At 40.8% G+C, this 21,764-nt stretch overlaps 1 protein-coding gene across 1 annotated transcript in view; it reads right to left on the bottom strand.

The window, feature by feature from the left end:
- Positions 1-21,174, bottom strand: part of LOC118798505 (regulating synaptic membrane exocytosis protein 2-like) — an 81,675-nt gene extending 60,501 nt beyond the window's left edge. The window contains exon 1 of the mRNA XM_036557883.1: positions 21,023-21,174. Within this exon, the coding sequence (XP_036413776.1) occupies positions 21,023-21,174 (152 nt within the window). The remainder of the gene's footprint in view (positions 1-21,022) is intronic.
- Positions 21,175-21,764: the final 590 nt, after the last annotated feature.

Below are 21,764 nucleotides of genomic sequence, written 5' to 3' on the forward strand. Positions count from 1 at the left end.
GATAGATGGCTATAATGCGTCTTTATCCGCCCTATCTATCTCTCCCTCCCTCTCTCGCCCTCTTTCTCTCTCTCTGCAGTAATATTATGGGATTAGTACTCAGCGGGGCTGGCTGTGGTGCTGGATCTGAGCTTACAGATGCACTGAGTCAATCAGCACTGCAGCGATTGACCCCTGCACTCAGAGTCCTGCGTAAACACGGACCCACGGGATTCATGGTGAAGCCTATGCTCTTTGACTTCACAGAAAAGGCAAAACAAAACTGCCCTGGTCCACTTGCAGCCGTTCAGGTCTCAGCACTACTGGCCGGAGCTTACATAAGGAACTAACTTGCCACACTGTGTGCCAATCAGCAGCCATTCTAATCCACATCACTGCCATCAATCAAGCAGATGTGCCCCCTCCTAGTCGAGCTGTAGTAAAGCTAAGCAAACAATCCGGCCGCAGGGAATTTGAAGGCCACACAGAATGACCAGACAATGTATTATATGATTATTTGGTACAACTCACCCAACACACAAAGGCGGACAGAGGAACTATGTACACAGTAATGAAATACAAACAATAGAAACAATGTGTTGTTTTTAGGGCTATAAAGACACACAGTCACATTAAATTTTCAATATATTATGTGGTAAAAATGTATTTATTCTACAGAATAAATAATAACCGACCACCTGCTTCATTAAGCACACCTCTATGTATCTACAGTCTTTGTCCATTTTATCAGCTCCACTTACTATATAGGTGCACTTTGTAGTTCTACAGTTACAGACTGTAGTCCATCTGTTTCTCTGCATACTTTGTTAGCCCCCTTTTACCCTGTTCTTCAGTGGTCAGGACCCCCATGGACCCTCACAGAGCCCCACATTATTTGGGTGGATTATTCTCAGCACTGCAGTGACACTGACGTGGTGGTGTGTCAGTGTGGGTTGTCCTGGTATGAGTGGATCAGACAGTTTTTAAACACTCTGTCCACTCAGTGTCCACTCTATCAGACACTCCTACCTTGTTGGTCCACCTTGTAGATCACGTAAAGTAGGCAAATGCAAGTGCAACATACACCAAGAGAACATTACTGTCATGAATGCTCTTCTTGGATGACAGTGCTCCCATCCACAGGTCATGAGGGGTCACTGAAAATGACGTAAATAATATATTATGGTCTTCACAGTCACCAGATTACAAGTAAGTTGAAGACCTATGGGAGACGTGTTATTTGCCCATAATTTATTGAATATTAGAATCAATTACAATCTATTCTTATATTCCAGAATACATGCAGCTGAATTACAACCTTCAAATTAATGCAGAAAAATATTCTGCATGCCAGTGTATACGTCAAGCACCACTGCACTATTTTAAAGCTGTAAAAGTCAAAACGGTGACGTACTGGGACCCACGACCGGACCCAACTACACCACATCAAACTTGGACAGATTAGAAACCAGCATATACACAATCTTCACAGATGGAATTCACAGACTGGATAGCTTAGCTGACCCTTTGGCTCAGGCACCAATATTTGTTTCCAAACCATAAAAATAACTCTGCTATTTCACTGGCAGACTCATTTTCCAGTTTCAGTCTCAGATTTTGTTGTCATTTCGCTCAGAACTGGGAATAGGGGGCAGTACAACAGTGTTCATCAAACATTAGGGACATTGTGCAGTCTTCTGAATTTTTGCATTTTCTTTTGAAATTGAAATTCTGCTAAACTTCAATTAAGCAAAGGTTTTGCTGGCATAAAGCAGCTACGTGCTAATGCTTTGAGCGTATAAATTATTATGTTTTCCCTAATAAATTAAATAAATGATGAAGTAAATCTAAATGGGTTGATGTGGTGGTGATTGGAACTGGACAATGCCTCTAAAAGCTCCCTCACAGAAAGTTAAGACATGAAATGATTACAAATACATTGACTGATACCTGAGACATTGTTTCATGATAGTTTTGAGATAAGATTTTGGCTTAAAACATATTTGTGACATACATTCATGGTGGAGAGATACAAGCAGGGTGTCATAAAGCAAAACAGTTTCCAAAGAAAAGCTATATTTTCAGACTTATCACTATTTTACTATCATTACATATGAAAAACTCAGTGTAGGTTCACTGTTGGTTTTGGATGTAAATAAAGTGGTTATAATGGTGCTGTACACACCACAACCCCTGGTTCCTATCACCACCGCTGTAAAGAAATCTGAGTTGGTTAGCTGTTCTACAGTAAACCATTTCACATCAAACCACTCTGAATTGCTCTGTCTATGTATGACTGACCTATGCAGGAATTTTGGAAAACTGATGGAATTCCCTGTATTATAAAAAGCACATATTGCCCAAAACTGGAATAAACACCTGAAATATTTAAGCATAGTACTGAGTCTTGCATTATTCTGAAGGAAGTGCTGTCACAAGAGTGTCAAAACATTTGCATGCGATATTGTTTTCCTCAAAATAAGCCTACTTGGCTTTAATATGATAATATATTTCAAACAGACAAAGAAAATGTGCAATTTTGTATTAAAAACATTTTAAAAACATGCTCATCCTGTGGATTCAGCCACTACATGCATATTCACCATCATCAATACTGACCTACAGGCAAATTCCATACAGGTACACACATCACAAACTCCCTTTTATATCAGCCACATTAAAAATGTATATTCTGTATGCGTTCACTGTAATACACAGTATTATTGCCTGTTGCTTTCATTTATACATTAAAAAGCTGCTAATCCCTTTGGGGCAGTGGCATTATATCAGAAGGGCAGGAGCTTGTCTACTTAAAAGGAAACATTAACCTAATGCTCAGTATATTAGCAGAGCTCTGTTCAGCTAGACTGTTCAGAAGTGAGGTGTAGGGTTCTCCTAATGCGATTGTGGTACGTAATGTGATTAGATATCACATGAACACATGTACACATTTCTCAAGCATGCAGCACTACAAGCAGGCTCCTTATGCAGGTGGTGTCTTCTACGGAGACAGACCCCAGTGTCAGTCAGCAGGTACAGTTGAGAGAGACACTGAGAGGAACCAAGACTCAAAAGGAAAATTTGCAAATTTTCCATTATTTTGAAGGACTGAATTAAAACATGGCAAAAATTTTGTTCAATTAAATTCAGGATTTTTTTATATAGCGCTTTTTTGCAATGGACAAAATGCGGGTCAAAGGCCCAAATGAGCAAGCCAGGGGCAACAGTGGCAAGAAAATCTCCTTCGGAGCAAGAAGAGGAAACCTTGAGAAGAACCAAGATTAAAATCCATTTCTTATTTTTACCCCTGCCCCTTGTTTTCGAGTGTCACCTTGCCCCTTGAAACTGAGTTACAAGGGGTAGTGGTTGAAATCTTCCCCTATGAAATGGGACCCTCAAATAAAAAAGAACATTACTTCATTAACAGCTACTAGCGCTGCTCTGTAGGCGACCCTGCCAGTCTGCAGTGACAGCAGAGGAGGGTAAAGTTCAGCTTCTCACTGCTGGGCTTTAGTTACATTTAGGGCATCATATGACAGATATTCACCAGCTTCTTGTTCGAATTTTCTCGTTCCACCTTAAATGATGCAGCAGTTCTGCTAACTAAGGCGCCAAAATGTAACTGCTGCACAATTTAAGGTGGAACAGGAAATTTAGCTAGCTAGCAACCGAAACATCAGCAAACTACTAGTGATTTTTTATGCTTGTTATGAAGAGAAGGACCATAATACATTGAAACAACATTAAACTAAGATAATACAGTGGTTATGGTCATTTTTAACTGAGAAAATTCTCATATTTGTGGGTTTCTTTGGTCGCTTGCGCAGCCATCTTGCCGGTTTTTCTTTTTTTCTCCTATCCTCCCCCCATTTCGAAGGCCATGTAGCCCTAACACTTCTCCCTACCCCTCTATCTCAACAAACTTCGGGACACCCTACCCCAGACATGAACGCACAAAACGGAAGGGTAAGAGCCAAGAGGTAGGGGCGAGGGGTGTAATGGGGTTGAGCCCAAGACTCTAAAGCAGAACCATCCTCAGCTGGTTGACACCGCATAGCAAAACAAAAACACAGCAAATGCATGTAGGAACAAAGAATGAAGAATCGAAACTAAACGAGGAAAAAATAGGACAGAAGATTTACGTTACCCAGTGATAATCGAAAAGTACTATTAGAGGCCTGATATTTGGCTCCTTGATGTACACTGTATTTACAATAAACAAGCATTCAAAATAAACAGGCCCTGGGTCTCGCAAAGGAAAAAACACCAAAAAATGTGGTTGCCATGGCCTCAGGACAACAGGCAATGTCTACCCCTGGATAGCTGCATGTCCTACAACATCAGAAACCACCTAACCAAGTCTATTTATGATTATTTGACAACTTGATGCAGGTTGAGTCCAGTGGAAGACTGAAATACTAATTGTGAGTTACGAGCTTTCGTTACTTGTTAGCTACATTAGCCTTGTAGCTCCAGTGCAAAACTAAAGTAGCAAACTTCAGACACCAAATAAACATCTTACTTGATGAATTAGACTAAAGTGAACAGGGAAAACTGTGTACATTAGACTTTCAGCTGAAATACTGCTTCAAACAAACATTTCACCGCTCAGATCTTTTGGTTCACCACAGTCTATTCATAGTCCAGCAAGGCTCCTCCATCCAATCAGCTCACGAGGAACCACCACCATATTTCTCCTTCAAACTCCTGCACCTGTCCCTGCTCAAACCACACAGCACAGCCTTTTTACTCTTTCTGTTTCTACTCCTCCCCTTTCTCTTGTCCTCTGGGAACAGCAGCAGCTATGGTGTTCAAACACAAAAGCACGCTGAAGATGACCTTTCTGTGGCCACTGAACCACCCCCAGGGGGGCTTTCTGCACGAGAAGCTTCGTCAAACAATGACCCTTGAACGGCAGATGGTGGAACATCCCAGAACCCTATAGAGTGTGCAGTGCATAGCACTTTTTGATCTACACAACCATTCAAAAGTCTGGACTCACTGATACATCACTGTCATATTACATTCAATAATTTATATACAGTGATAACTTACACAATGTAGATTTAAATGTTATAAAGTAGACACAAAAAGGTATTTTTACATTTTGGAAGCATTTTAGGACCAACAAGAAGATATTAAATGATAAATAATAAAGATCTATTATCATTATTATTATTACTATTTATAGTCATCCTTGTAAAGTCATTTGCAACCTGAAATTTTAGGCATTCTGGATATTAGTTATAACTTCATTCTTGGTGTTCTACAGGTACAGGACGGAGTCTGGCGGCATCACACCTGGGAGAACATTTTAGTGATTTTAACATGAAAATTAATCTGGGAGTAAAACAAATAGGTAATTGCAGTAGAATTATTTAGTACAATGAGTTCAACAAGCTGTTGAACACCCTACAAAGGCCAAAAGGTCAGTGTGTATGAAACTTAGCAGAAATGTCCAGAAATGTCCTTTTAAGACCCCATATCTACGATGAATGGAGCCCTTTCTAAAACGTTGCACATCATTTGTCTCCTACTGACTTCATAAGGCACAAAATGCTTGGATCCCAATGATTCTGATTCTTCTGATTCTAATTAAGTACTAATGATCTTTTCTATAACTATGTTTTATCACCTGTCTGTAAAGCACTTTGAGCTGCCACCGGCATGAAAAGTGCTATATAAATAAAATTATTGTTATTAATTATTATTATTATTATTGCCACTAGACGGGTGTTTAGCTCTCATAGAGGGTCCAACAGCCCAAAAAATCTACATGTTCTACATTATTTCAGACAAAAAGTAAATGGAAGCTGTTTGTCTTGGTTGCTAACAATTCACAAATGTTAAATCTTTCGAAAGATATCAAAGAAAGAAATCAAAAAAGGGAAAAATAAAATAACGTCACCACTAACGAATTTTTGAATAACGTCAAAAATTCAGTACTATATCTATGAGATTCTCCCTAAGAATTGTCTGTTTACAACCCCTTCATAATATTAACAGCTCTACAAATCTACACAATTCATGTCACATATTCAGCATTCAAAACGACAAATTTTGCCAAAAGGCAACGAGTTTGCACAAATGATTCTGATTACTTTTTAATGGCTTTCTAGTTTCCAGTAGTCACCACTTAGCATGGTGTCATTTGCGGTTGGCAACAGTAGCATTTTTCTTTATCTATTCCTTCAATATTTTAACTTGACCAAGTCTATTTTAAGCACTAAAGTTTATCTCCATTGCAAATACTATTTGGTTTAAGTATTCCTTTCACTATAAGCTCCTCAAGGATTTTATTACAGCTTCCTGGTTTGCTGAACCTGTGAGGCCGCACAAGATTAGCATCACTGCTAGAAAAACCAGCAAAGACTAGCACAGCCGATCACCACTAAAAAGGCATATGTTGTGTTTTGATGCTGGTATGCTGGTCAACCAGCATGGGTGACCAGCTAAATCAGCACCAGACCAGCATAAACCAGCACATACCAGCTTAAAACAGTATAAAATGCTTGCTGGTCCTTGCTGTTTTTTTTTCAACAGGGACATCAAAATCATTTTATACATTTAACCACCACTGAAAACACTGATTCTGAAATCTCCTGTAATCTTAGCAAACCACAACATGCTTTCACACCAACGTTCTGGGAAAACTCAACACCCTCAACACACTTCAAAATCAATGCCAGACAACTAGAATGTTAACAACAATCAAATCATTTAGCTTTAACAAAAACACATTAGGATCTCTCGGAAAAGACTGAACGCTTCATGAGCTGGAGGACGCGCTGACAGGTGCGTTTATAACCTCACTGTTTCTAGCATAGCTTCACGTGGCTAGTGACTGCACTCACTCTCTCTCTCTGGCTTTCTCTTTCCGTGCTTCAAGGCTATTACGTAATAGCAGAGCTGTACTGTACACCACGTCGGCCCGTTCTGTGCCACGCTGTTCCACTCTGTGCCCCGAGCCGCTAAACTGCCCTAATGCTCCAGCTCCAGTTCATTTCCATGGGAAAAGCTAATGTTGCTCACAATATATCAAAACAAGCAGCCATTGCTTAACCTACACAACGACAGGATGCAAACCGGTGGCTATTAGTTTCCAGGTTAGTAGCCATTTTGGCAGGTTTGGTGAAACCAAACTGTTCCGTCAAAGAATCTGCAAAAACAGCCAAATTTAAATGATTTTTTATGTATTATCATACATTTGCCTATTCACCTGACAACTGTTTAGCCCCACCCATTCACAATGAAGTTATAAGGAGTGTTTCAGTCCAGACCGCTTTTCGAATGAGGCACAATACACGGCAGCCAATCAGAACAGAGCTCATTTACATATACAGTTATATGCAAAAGCGGTGCCTCTGGTCAAATTACATATTTTGTTGATTATGTAAGTGAAAAAAAGCTCACATAGCCTATACAGAGAACACACTTCTGCACATTTTAATGTACAATTACTGCTCTTCATGTTGGATAAGGTAAAACATAAGACATGTCATGTGCACACATGTTGTGTTCTCTGTAGACGATGTGTTAATTTATTTTCACTTAAAAAAACAAGATAACATGTAATTTGACCACAAGTGTTCAAATTGTTGCATACAACTGCATCTGTCTCGAAGGCACAGCAACAAAAACAGCCTGTTTAATTCATGAAGGGATAAAGAGGGGTTGGAAAACAGTCAGGTAAAAATTAATTATGGCCATTTTTGGTGTAAAACAACACAAAAACACCATAAACAGGTCACAAAAACAAGAAAACAACAACATGTATGAAAAATATATGATATGGTGCCTTTGCTAATATACCTTGACATTCTAAAGCACTGTAGGTCATTCTCATTGCTAGCACTATCTGGCTGAACTATCCCTTTAACTACAAGCTCTTTAAGAGTGCTGCAATATAATACCACTGTCTCCCCTGCCTATGAACCTAAGCAGCTGCCCAAATGGCTTGAAAACAGTTCGCGAGTGGAGAAGCAACAACAGATAAGCTAATTCACTGAACAAAACACCAAACGCTCCATTACAGAGCCTGCCGAGCCTTCACATACGTAGGTCTCTACCAGTGGTTTCCACATATTAATGTTTTTGCACTCGTTTCAGTTCAGGAGGACTTTGTTATCCCTCCTAGATGTCTGTGGCCTACACGCCTTGAATGACTATTCTTATATTTTGTTTATTTATTTATAGCTCATTGAAAAGAGCAAGGAAATGCATAATGTAAAACTAGACCATAACTTCAGACCTCTAAAGTGAAATTAAGTATAAATGAGAGCATGTTTTCCTACAGATCAACAGCCTATAAGGTTACTGTACCACAGCAATTCACCATCACTTATGCATTAGTGTTGTAAATGATGGTCTGCTGAATTGAGAAAGAGAAAAAAACATCTATTATTGTGCACATTTTTCACCTCTGTTGTAAAACTCAGCTACAGTGAATTGTAACATATTGCATAAATATCCATACAATTGATTACAGTATTGTGCAAGTCAGAGAGACGAGTTTTCCAAAGAATCTGCAGGGTTATTTTTATATACATATAAAGTTTAGTCTTAGAAGTTGGTTGCACTTTTTGCTTCTCACAGTCCAAGTAATCCCAAACACATTCAGTGATGTTGAGGTCTGGGCTCTGGGGTGGACAGTTTTCCTCCCACAGTAAGGGCTTCTTGACAGCTACACGTCCTTTCAGGCCTACAGTGTCTTCTCACAATGGAAGGATTGACAGAAACCTCCGATCTGAGGCAAGACCATGCTTGTTATTAAAGGGGTGGCTAGAGTGGCCGGTGTCCACCCTGAAATCTGACTGGCCGTCCCAGATGCCACCCCAAAATTTCTGCCACATCACTGGCTCCCAGCTCACTGTGGGGCAGGTGTTTGTGCCTTTAAAGGAAGAGTTGTTTTGCTATTGGTGGAATAACTCTCCAACAACTCTCCCTCTACCCCGGCTCGCCCACCGGTCATTAACATCTGTAATAACTGTCTGTAAGCATTGACACCTTGTCAGAACTACTTGCCACCCCTTTGCCACCCAGGTCTTGCATGGTTGTTAGGAGTCCCATTTTCTCTATACCTTATAATTCCTTTTTTCTAACTTCAGTTTTTTCACTTGTGGTCATTTATTCTCCTTTAATATTCTCCTCATTTCTACAAGTTTCTTGTATCTTATATATATATGATCCCCTCGGAAGTATCTCCTAAATAAAAAATTTCCTTAACAGCTGTTTTGAGTGGAAAATAAATAAATGAAGTGTGGTTTCTGACTTTTGCACAGCACTGTATGTCATCTCATCATTGCATTTACACAATATAGCCAAATCCAGCGAGGACAGAGGACAGGCATACTCCAGAAGCAGGACTGGGAACCACTGGTTTTACTATAGTACTGCACACGCTCTTAAAGGCATGTTCACAAGTGTAACAAGGCCATGTGGCGTGTGTTTGCCCTCACAGTGTCCTGACCCCTGGGGGCTCTCAGAGTGAGGGGGGAAGGGAGAAGCAGGGAGAGTAGTACATGGTGGAGGGGAATATGGGCCATGAGTGTGTCTAATGCACATTCCTCAGAATAAGAACTGCACTCTATTCACCTCATGACCGCTGCTATTATGATGGGTGCTGGAGGAACAGGGCATTTTTGAAGCAGCTGATAATGACAAGAAAAAATGGGGATCTTTGTTGGGTGTAAAGGTGCAGCATCAAACAAAGAGAATCTTACAGGGCCTATGAGCAAATGTGCTCACTCTAGGCAGATATTTCCAATCATACAAAACCAGAACATTATGACCACCTGATTAATATGCTGGTCCTCCATGTGACACCAAAACTGCTCTGACCCGCCAAGGCATGGACATCACAAAAACTACAAAGGTGCCTTCTCGTATCTGACACCAAGACATTAGAAGCAAATCTAGTCCTGTAAGTTGCGAGGTAAATCCACAGGATCTGACTTTTGATTCCAACACATCCCACAGATGCTCAACTGGATTGAGATCTTGAGAATTTGAAGGCCAGGGCAACTTCTTAAACATCATGTTCCTTAAACCATTCCCAAACAGTGTAGCAGGGTGCATTATCCTGCTGATAGAGGCCAATGGCATCAGGGAATATGTCTGCCTTGAAGGGTTGTACCTGGTTCAGAACATTATTTAGGCAGGTGGCACGTGTCAAACTGATGTCCATATGAATGACGGACCCTGGGATTCCTAGCAGAACATTGCCCAGAGTGTCACATTCCATCCACCAGCTTGCCTTCTTCCTACAGTGCATCCTGGTGGCATCACTTCCCCAGGTAAACTGTGCACACGTACAGTTTTTTTGTCCACATGATGTAAAAGAAAACAGGGGCTCATTGGGCCAGGCAACCTTCTTCCATTGCCCCAAGGTCCAGTTTTAATGCTCTCATGCTCACTGTAGGATCTTTCGACAGTGGACAGGGGTTAGCATTGGGGCTCGGAATGGTCTTTGGCTTCATTTAATGTGACATAATTAAACATTTCTGTGACTTCTGTCAGTTTAGACCTAGAGGGATAGCCTTTGCTATCCCTGCAAATCAATGAGCCCTGGGATGCCCAACACTCCTGTTGCAAGTTTGTGGTTTGTCCCTCTTCAGACCACTGTCGGTAGGTACTCTGCACTGCTGACCGGGAGCACCCCGCAAGTGTTGCAGTTTTGGAGATGGTCCGAGTCTTCGGGCCATAACGGTTCGGCCCTTGTCAAAGTTGCTCAGGTCTTCACGCTTGCCTGTTAGTCCCGCATGAAACACTGACTGTTCACTTACCGTCTAATACATCCCAGACCTTGAAATGCGCCATTATTATGAGTCATCAGTCCTACCATTAGTTCTTCACTCATCTTCAATAACACAGTCTTCTTTTGAATACAACTGTATATGTAAAGCTGGGTCTACACTGCATGCCAGATTTTAAGTCTGATTTGCCCCTTCTGACAAATTTTCACAATCTGAAGCCATTTTCCAGGTCAGGAGCTCAATCAGAAGTGATCGATGGCAAAGATGATCTGGTAGTTTGAGAGAGGATACAAACCAGTAATCACACACACACATCATCTAAACTGCTTATCCTTCTGGGTCGTCGGGGTGGGGGGGCTGGAGCCTATCCCAGCTGTCATTGGGCGGAAGGCAGTATACACCCTGGACAGGTCGCCAGTCCATCACAGGGCAGACAGACATACACACACATTCACACCTAGCGGCAATTTAGCCTGACTGCATGTCTTTGGACTGTGGGAGGAAACCCACGCAGACACGGGGAGATCATGCAAACTCCACACAGAAAGGACCCTGGTTGCCCGGCCGGGAATCAAAGCCAGGCCCTTCTTACTGTGAAGCGACAGCGCTACCCACTGCACCACCGTGCCACCTCTGAAGTAATCAGAGGCCCTCTATTATTTTCAATCATGTTTGATTTTTATAACTGAAAATGCTTACAAGTCCTGCAGTGAGATGGTCAGCGATGTAACAGAGCAAGTGATTCAGGCAACAGCCAATGAGAGAGCTAGAAGAGAGAAAAAAAGGTGAAGAGACGTCCGCGATCTCCGCCAGGTGAGCAGTGGACTGCTTTTCCTTGCCGAAACTCATTATTATAAGAAATTCTGTTAAAGATGGACATTAAGTTTGCGATGCTCTCTGTTTTAGAAGTCATCGAGTGCAGGCCTAGCCTAAGGCCTTTCCATTCAGCTTTAGATGCCTTTGGGAGACCATGAAGTATTTTATTTTCATAATGTTACAGCTTTTAATATTCAGTATTATTTAGCAAGTCCTTAAAAGTTCTGTAGCTCTGTCAAGTTTCCTCCTAAATATATCACTTTTGATCCATCACCAGCATTAATGCCTTAATTCAAAAGCATCGCATGCTTGCCTCAATGCAGATCAAGGTGGTAAGTAATCTCACATAGACCTGCTTATGTGGTTTCCAATCTTGTGTGTCATATCGTTCTCTAGAATGTGATACCATTATTTGTTAGCTACATCAGCCTTGGAGCTCCAGTGCAAACCTAAAGAAACAAACTTCAGACTTCAGACCTTTCTGTCTCTCTTCTTCATCACAGTCTAATCCTCTACTCTGATCATCATCATCATCATCATCATCATCATCATCTCACTCAGTCACTGCTTTCCTGGATTAAAATCTTCTTCTCTTTGTAAGATGACAGTAAGTTGGCAAACACTCCGAAGCTTCCTCCGTGCCTCGGTTCTCCCAGGATTCCTTGGCTTGGATTCCCAGCCTGTAGCGTTTGTGTGCGTGTTCTCTGTGAGGAGAATCCTTTGTCCTGGTGCCATGGTTACAGTGCTACTGCAGGGGCACAGGGTACAACGTGATGCCACAGCCACAACTGAAAAACCTCATCAGAGAACAGTTAACCAGTTGACCCCCTGCTCTCCTTCACCACTGTCCAGACGCAGCTCGGACAAAGACTGAGACGGAGCCCAAACAGCAGAGGAGCAGGTCAACTGTGTCCGATCAACTGAGAGGTCAATCATGTCTTCTTTAGAGACTATGTAGATTACTTTTCATACGTAATTTTCATTGAATTTGATTTATAATAACAATATTATTTATATAGTACCTTTCATCGTGGTTATAAAATCTCTGAGTGCTTTAAATAAGAATTTAAGTAAGATAAAGCCAGCCTAATGCTATCAATGCTGTGAAGCCCCATCATTGATCAGTGAAAAAATACAAAATAAAAGTACTCAACACAATGTTATATTAAAGTAAGACAAAACGCTATTGTCCAAATGAAAATAACAGCACAATGACAAACGATATAGGAGAAAATGAGCCACAGTGCTCCCAGGCATTTGCTAGCCTAAACAAATATGTTTTAATCTGGATTTAAAAACACCTGTCAAGCTTGCATTCCTAATATTCTCCGGAATGCTGTTCTAGAGTTTAGGATCTACATAAGAGAGAAACATCCATGAACTGAGCTGTATGTGATCTTAGGAGTTTGCACTGTGAGCACAAAACTGCATTTTCCAAACTAAGGTTAACAGTACAGAGTGAAACTTTCTTGTATCCTTCAACTTTTCTGTTATTTGGGGTATACATGAAATTAAAGCCTCCTGCAACTACTCGAAACTTGTTTGAAACTCAGCTGTAACAACCGCAACTGTCAATACTTTGTCAAACACATTTCATGAAACAGCCAATCAAATACCAGGTAACGCACCAAGTGATCAGGTCAAACAATAACATTTTAACTGATTCATTACAATCAACACATAATGGACAACAGAAGATGGTCTCTCGAAATAATCTTGCTTTTCTAGTATTTTCTAGAATTTTCTAGTTAGCAGTCAGCTCAATTAGCTATTCAGCTAGCTAGCTAGCTAGCGCTAACATGACATTGTTAGCCTGCTGTATTGTGATCTACAGAACTAGACTGCTTATTTTGTAGTTTGTTCACATAAAAATGAAACAAAGATGTAAAAGTACACTTTTGGTAAATGTTGTGTTGATGTAATGATCTACTTCATTCGTGTCTACATAATGTACACATTTGAACACGTCAAGCAAATTCAAAGCACTATTATTTTCAGTGTGACCGCAGATGATGTTTTGTAGCCAGAAGGATATAATATATATGAATAATGCTAGCTCTAAATCTTGCTTACTAGTGAAAAGCATTTGCAACATCACACTAATGTTCTAGAGATCTCAAATACAAAAATTGTTCTTTTAAAAATCATTCATCGAAAGGTGCTTTAGAGAAGCAAAAGGTATTCATTGCTCCAAACGACGCTTTTAAGATGGTAGTTCAAATTTTCACTGTAAAGTAGAGCTGCAACAATTAATCGATTAGTTGTCAACCATTAAATTAATCGCCAAATAATTTGGTAATCGATTAATCGGTTTGAGTAAGTTTAAAAAAGTGAAAATTCTCTGATTTCTGCTTCTTAAATTTGAATATTTTCTGGTTTCTTTACTCCTCTGGGACACCAAACTGAAAGGTCATTTGAGGATGTCATCTTGGGCTTTGGAAAACACTGATCGACATTTTTCACCATTTTCTGACATTTTATAGATCAAACAACTAATCGAGAAAATAAGCAACAGATTAATGAACAACGAAAATAATCATTAGCTGCAACCCTACTGTAAAGCCAGGCTAACGCTATTAATACGGAGAAACCTGTACTTCTGTGAAGGCCTGTCACTGGTCAGTAAAAATTACAAAATAAAAGTACAACATAATGTTATATTAAAGCATCCGTCTCATGGAAAACTGAATCCTGATCTTTTTATATTAGAGTTTCCGGTCTATACAGTCTGTATATGGAAAATACACTGCAAAAACATCTGTTTTGAATTCCTGTCTTTGTGATGAAACAAAAGCCAAAATGATTTACACAGGGGTGCATATATGTAACGTATTGTTTGCATATATGTAATTGTATCATTGTGTTTTTTGCAAAAACACATCCTAAAATACCTGTTTCTGGGGCATTTTCACAATAAAATACACCTTAAAATGACCTTTCCATTCATGGATTTTTATAATCAGTCAATAAGTGCTTAAATATAGTGCACTTCCTGCATTAAAATATGAAAAAGTTGAAAGCTTGACTATTTTTTCTTAGAAGCCTCACTTCACCTTTACATCGGGGTGTCTGACTTTAACTAAAACAGCAAAAACACTAAAATTCTGCACATTGCCAACAACAGTACCTTTAAGTGATTGTTGGAAATAAATCTAGGTCGCCATCCAGTCCAGGCATTTTCATCCCCTGAGTTAAATCACTAATACTTTGATTAAATACAGGGGATTAAACCTATTTAACATTATTTTTCTTCAATACAGATGATACCATTTCAATATTTATTGAAAACAGTATGGAAAATGGAATAAAATGTGGCTCTTTAAATACTGCAAAACGTCACCGAAGGTGTTCATAAGCTAAAAGGTATAGACATTTTCAGAAACTTAAATTAACACCACCATAGAATAACACCAAGTTAATGGCACTTTTGTTGAAACTTCTGTTAACTTGCACCACAACAGGCAGGAATCCAAATAGGCTTTTCAACAAGGCAGAAACTACAAAGCAAATCGTCAAACGCTTGTCAAGACAACCATCAGAAATATTAAACTACCTCTTTCATTACGAGGTCTAGACTGTCAAAAGTGTCCAGTTACGTTTACATTAGATACATTTATACTGAGATACTAAGCTCACAATGAATGGCTGACATTGCCCTGCTAACTAGCTGGGTATCAGTCATTATGGTACCTTATATTAATATGCTCAAATATCATGGACATTTTAAACTGAGCTCACTGACTAAAACTTTCCGCAACAAATAATATTAATCACACTAAGTAAACTACTAAATGCTACCGTGGTGTAAAAAAAATTGGAAAGTGAAACACCACTTTTATTACTGATTGTGGATTTCTTGGCTGCCTTCACTCTCCAAAAATATGGCATATTGACAGTCATTAACATGAAGACTGGGTGGGCTGACCATTGGCTGAAGGGGCTGCAGGCTAAAGACCGAACTTCAACACTTTGCTCCATGCACGCACTTTAGAACAGACTAAAACAACTATACACACTTTTTCTCTGTGAAAATAGCTACCTGTGTTTTTGAGACCTGAACCAGAACACCGTTCTGTCTTTCCTTTTACTCTTAGAATGAGGTTCTTTTGTGTTCCAGCCCTGCATATCACTGCTGTTGGCAAAACCTTGTATCTCCATTTTTGTCATTTTTTTTCTTACATATTAAAATGCCTGTTGTCCTTTACACTGTGTGTAAATTTCATGATGAATGGACCAAAAGAAATGGCCCAAAATGACTTGGAAAAACGCCTGGTTCCATTGACTTACATTAAAAGTAAAGTAGGTTTTTTCCTTCTCCTGTAAAGTTACCATTTTGGAGATACGAGGTTTTGTTTCAACAGCAGCGATAAATACTCCTATCAAGCTTACAGCAGTTTAGCTTCACACATTCATGCTGAAGTTATAAGGAGTGTTTAAGCCCTGACTGCTTTTTTTAAATAGGGAACAATACTAGGCAGCCAATGAGAAAAGGGTTCAATTTTATATATCATTCTTAAAGGCATATAGGCATAAAGAGTACATGGAAAATGGACATCTAAAAATGAATTATGTCTGATTTTGGTACATAAAACTACACAAATGTCATACAGAAAAAAGCAGGATAAGCCCTTCAAATGGCACAGCGAGTCCTATTAGAGGTATGCATGCATACTCAAACCGCAAGGGGGTCAAATATTCATATTTAACCATCCATTATGAATATTTAAAAGCCGTATTGAGCTGACATGGTCGAAAGTACTGCCTCTTCAATAACCTTACAATACCCTGTGAACGGCCTCCCTCTGAAAAAAATAAAAATAGACGAAGCAGGCCGGGGGAACACATGACAAAGCCCGAGCCAACTGCAGCCCTCTGACAAAGAGAAGACATGAGGTCTACGTACGCATTAGTCATGAGCTACCTAGCTCGCTCTGCTGTTTTGTAACTCTACACCACACAATATGCCAGCAGATCAAAGGCTCGGGTGGTAACCAATGACGATCCTCATTATTGACACGAGGGCTGGAGGCAGCGAGCTAAAGCTCATTCACTTTCTTTCTTGTCCTCTGACTGAGAAACGACAAAGTGGCCAAATGCTGAATAGCATGTGAGAGAGTGAGTGTGTATAGGATGATTCACACACCAGCATCGAGGTGGCTGAGGCTTCGAGTCGATGAGTCACTTTAACCATAAGTATTGCACCATCTCTGCTCGGTTTCCGCACGCCCACCAGCATTAATATTTAACTAATGACGAGAAAGCGCCACTACACAGCCTCCATTACGGCTCTGTAAGCTGTCACAATCGTTCCAAAGGCTAAAGCAAACAAATCCGGGTACAGAGGGGCCCTCGTGAGAACGTGCAACACGTCATTCGTTTGCTTTTCCTGACCATGTAGCTACTACTGAGCATGCTCCGAGAGCATGTGAACAGATGAGGCAGGTGAGCGTAGATGAAAGAGGCCCTACACCAGGAGTGCTCAACTCTGACCCTGCAGGGCCACTTTGGTGGTTTTCCTGCTCAAACAATGGCACCGAACGGCTCAGCCAATCAGATTTTACAGAACCGGAATGACTTGTTTTATAAAGTTAATCACCAAACGGAGACTTACCAAACCAAGGATGAAAACTTTGGCCAATAACTGACCGTTGTTACTCTGCAATTAGCCATTAAACAGCAAGACTAAAATCAAGAACACAATCCATCAAAATATCAGCACCACTTTACAATAAGACCCTTATAAAGGGTTTATTGATGGTTTAAAATTTGTGTATTAGTGGTTTTTTATTAGGTCATAAACACTAGGGTATCACGGTAAACCACACAATTCCACACCTTTAAATCGTCACTAATCTAATCTACCTAACAACTGCTAAATGTCCAACCGTGCTGCTAACTAGGAGAGAGGAGCTTGTTAGCTCTAGCTGAACCAGCAAGATAACAGCTCTGCTCACCACAAAACAATTATTTCCCATTACTAAATGTTCAACAGTGCTGCTAACTAGGAGAGAGAAGCTGGTTACCATTCGCTTACCTAGTATAACAGCTCTGCTCACCACAGAACTTGTCTGATTCTGGCTAACTGAAGCACCGACACAAGTTCAGCTAATAATGATTAAAATCTGAGGGAGTGTTGTTGGGCAATTGCCGCTGAGGGGATAGAAAGGCAAGATCAAACCTGTTCCATGGTCAGCTTAACAGCTAATTTAATATTAGCTTAGCAAGCCGGCTACACAGTCCACAGTACAGGTTTGATTCTGACTAACTGCTGCTCTGCTCAAACAAGTGCAGATGATAAAAAACTGATGTCTGATGTCTGTTGTTGTGTTTGGGACTGTAGCGTTTTGGCTAAGCTAATGAGAGCTTGGTTAGCAGGCCAAATGTGCCGCACATCACAGCACAGCACAGGCTGGGTTTCAGCTAACTGATGCTAAAATGATGCCTGTTTAGTGGATACCTGAGCGCAAACTCAAGTGACCGGTGTTAAAGTGAAGGTTGAAATCAAACACACTGTGAAAAACAATTGTTTTTAATTTTAAAAAGTTAGCGTCCAGACTGCCTTAAAATCACCCCATCACCTTATTATCTGACGTTCAAGTAACTCAAAACTTTTAAGGCAGTCGTCGTCACTGAGCTGCTGTCACGCACAGTTTTTCTAAGTTTTTCCAGGCTCTAATTTTTCCCCTTTCTATCAGCACCACCTATCAGTAAGCCTCTCTATAAAATATAAATGGATGGAATGTGTTTATCTGGCTCTCCAGATGTGGAACAGAAATCATAACGCAGCCATCATACACCATTATAGTTTTTAAATACCGTGCTATACCTTATTACCACAATTCCAACCCAACACTAATGCTGGCTGTTGGAGAAGATAAAGTAAGATAAGTAGCCAACAAGATCTGTGGTTTAACAGCTTAAACTATAGTAACAGTATGTGGGCTCACCATTTGGCAAGCAAGAGGTCACTGTTGTCCTTTTTATTCATGTGTTATAACTGCTTATTCATGATTTTTAAGATATTTATGACCTAACACGTAACCATTAATGAACTCATATTTAAATCATTCATAAAGCCTTTACAAGGCCAGTCTTATTGTGAAGTCCTGCCAAAATATAAATTATAAAACTGACAGCTACACTGTTCAGGCACTCTGAAATCTGAGCCACATTTAAAGTCGTTGCAAAACACTTGATATATGAACAATTTAACCATCTCTCATGAGCTGAAATCTGTATTAATGCATAAGATATCATGAAATGCAGTACTGACATGCCAGGCATATATATATACATATGAAGTAATCAGCCCTCTGAAATGTGTGAAATGCCCAGGCCCTGTGTTGAGCTGCTAGCGAGTAATGAGGGGTGAAAGAGCAGGAGAACCCTTTATGGGACCCCATCTTAAGAGTGTAGCTCTGCTTAGAGATGGCCAGGAGTTAAGACAGCCAGACTTTGACAGCAGATGCTGACCAGGAGATGACCAGAGTTTGACAGCATATGCCATTCTAAATCAATGGTCATAGTGTACTAAAGATATAAATGCCACAATTAAACTGTGTTTGACTTAATGGGGAATTTCACTGAGACAGAGATCTGAAATTCAGAGCCATGTGCTCTGAGTTTAGTCAAACACATGATTACAAGCAGATCAGTAGCAGACAAAATTCACTGCCTTTCTAAATAATACCTACACCATGTTATACAAGAGCTTGAAACCAAAAGGCAGTACAGGTATATAACACTGTTATATATATACATCCTGTTTATTAATTTCATAGATTAAATCATCTCACTATATTGATCAGAAAGCCATCATATTATGGTGGCATCATATTATCAGACCATTTCAATGTGGGCTCATTCTGAAGATAACAGAGCAGGCATTCATATTCACAACGAGCTCATATAAATCTACCCAAATGAATGGAGCTGTATTAATAATATGAACTACACTCTACGTCCAAAACTTAGTAGATGTCAGTTTATTTAAGGTTTCTTCCAATTAATACAAAGTTTTCCTCCCTTTGTAGTAACAGAATCTACTCTTCTGGGGTGGCTTTCCTCTAGATGTTGGTACATTGCTGTGAGGATTTGATTACTGAGGATGTTGGATGATAAGTCCTGGATCACGAATCATCCCAAAGGTACTCGACGGAACACTTCACTACAGAGAACACAGCCCCACTGCTTCACAGCCCTATGCTGGGGGGCTTTGTACCCCTCTAGCTCGGTATTAGGCATGACGACCTGAGGCTGCTCTAAAGCATTGGCAATGCTTTTCTATGGAGATTATACAAGCTGTGTGCACAACTGCATGCCTGTGTCAGCAATGGGTGCACCTTAAAGTAGCTGAATGAGCTGAATTCACTAATTAGAAGAAGTGCCAGGACATATAGTGTCTCTACAAAGACTACTTAAAGGGGAACTCCACCGCTTTTCCAAAAATTTTGCAGGATGAAATGATTGAGATGTAAACAAAGTCGTCCAGAGTGGTTTGAGACCTACAGAGTCAGTCTTGATCACAGCGGTGGTGACAGGAACCAGACGTCCACCTATAAAAGCTCCCTCACAGAAAGTTTTTACATGAAGTAGTTAGATATATGCTGGCGGATCTCTGACACTTTGTTTAAGGACAGTTTGCATTTTAATCCGTCTATTTTAATCCACTCATGGCGGAGGGATACATGCAGGGTGTTGTAAGGCAAAATAGTCCCTCAAAGAAAACGTATTATTTTCATTATTATTTTTAATACCTATTTTGCAGCTTGCAGCTTCTCTGGTGGTTGTGGATAGTAAATGTAATGTAATGTGACCCCTGGTTCCTATCACCACCACTGTAAACAAATCAGAGTCTCTAAGTTTCTCTACAATGAACCATTTCACATCAAACCGCTCTGAATGGCTCTGTTTACTGCTCAAGGACTAAATGATACAGAAATGTTGAAAAAATGGTGGAGTTCCCCTGTAAGCTCGACCAGAACGAGCCAGATTGGTGTAGCAGGAGTGGACAGCGCCGGGGTGCTGAAAACGCTCCCTGCTAGCATTACAGCAGCTGAAGCTCAATACATCAACCAGATCCTCTCTCTGCCTGCTCTAAATCTGACAGCCTCGACGGGTCAGAAGCTAGAAAGGGCGATCTGAGCGTAAATGACGTAAATTTGTTGCACGGTGTGATGTAAAATGTCAAAAAGAGTGAAAAATGGCGTCTCTCAATAGCCAACATGGCTAGAGAGCCAAGCAGGCCTGGATTCAAGGCTGAAAGGATATGATGAGGCTGGCTAAAACATGGCAACGTGGTTAGAAGCTTCCCTGATGTTCTCCGGCACGCAAATCAAGAACCAGAACCGCACGCAAAATCAAAAATCACATCAGTTCTCATGACCTGAAGCACCAAAAGACACCAAGACCCGGCCTAGCCCGTCTCCAGCACACACGGCTAACGCTACTCAGGGCTGCAGCCCTGGGCTTACTTCAGCATGGACTGCTCCTTCTCCTCCTCTCGCCGCTGACGGTCCATCACGTCCAGGATGATCCTCCTCTCCTCCTCGGTGAGGTGGCTCAGGTCCGGCATGTCCGGCAGCACCGCGGCCGGCCCGCCTCGGGGCCCGAGAGGAGCGGACATCTTCACGGCCACTTGCTGGAAAAAAAAAAAACAACACCGACAAGCTTAAACCCGAGCCAGCTTGCACTAATTTTTACCTGAAACGACGCTATACGAGGTTAGAGTTGGCTTCCTATTACTAATTTCCCCGTTCTACCTTAAATGGTGCAGCCGTTCCATTCCGGCGCCCGTGCAGCGCCGCTCAGCTGCCGCATTTAAGGTGGAACGGAAAAATTCGAAAAGGAAGCCGGAGAATAAGAGGCTAACTTCGGCTTCGTGCAGGCTATGATGGTGGCCGTCATTCAGCTAGTCTTTTACACCAAACACGAGGAGCTGGACGTATAATAGAGGGATTTTATAACCTATCTGCCACAAAACTGGTCGAGTTGGAACGTCCTTGGTCCTAAAGGAGGTTCAGAAACAGAGGAACGCTGATAGCAACGGGGAACTAGCATCTACTCTAAAATCTCTCCAGCTGCTCATCTGAGGACACAACAGGAAACAGCGCGAGGAAAAACAACGTGTATTCCAGCTGTACAGACTACAGCCCGCCATCTGTCCATCACCTGGCCCTGGCAGAGGGGTGAAGTGTCAGTGTCAGCTCTTGCCTT

The sequence above is a fragment of the Colossoma macropomum genome, unplaced genomic scaffold (assembly GCF_904425465.1).
Source record: "Colossoma macropomum unplaced genomic scaffold, Colossoma_macropomum, whole genome shotgun sequence".
Taxonomy (NCBI): Eukaryota; Metazoa; Chordata; class Actinopteri; order Characiformes; family Serrasalmidae; genus Colossoma; species Colossoma macropomum.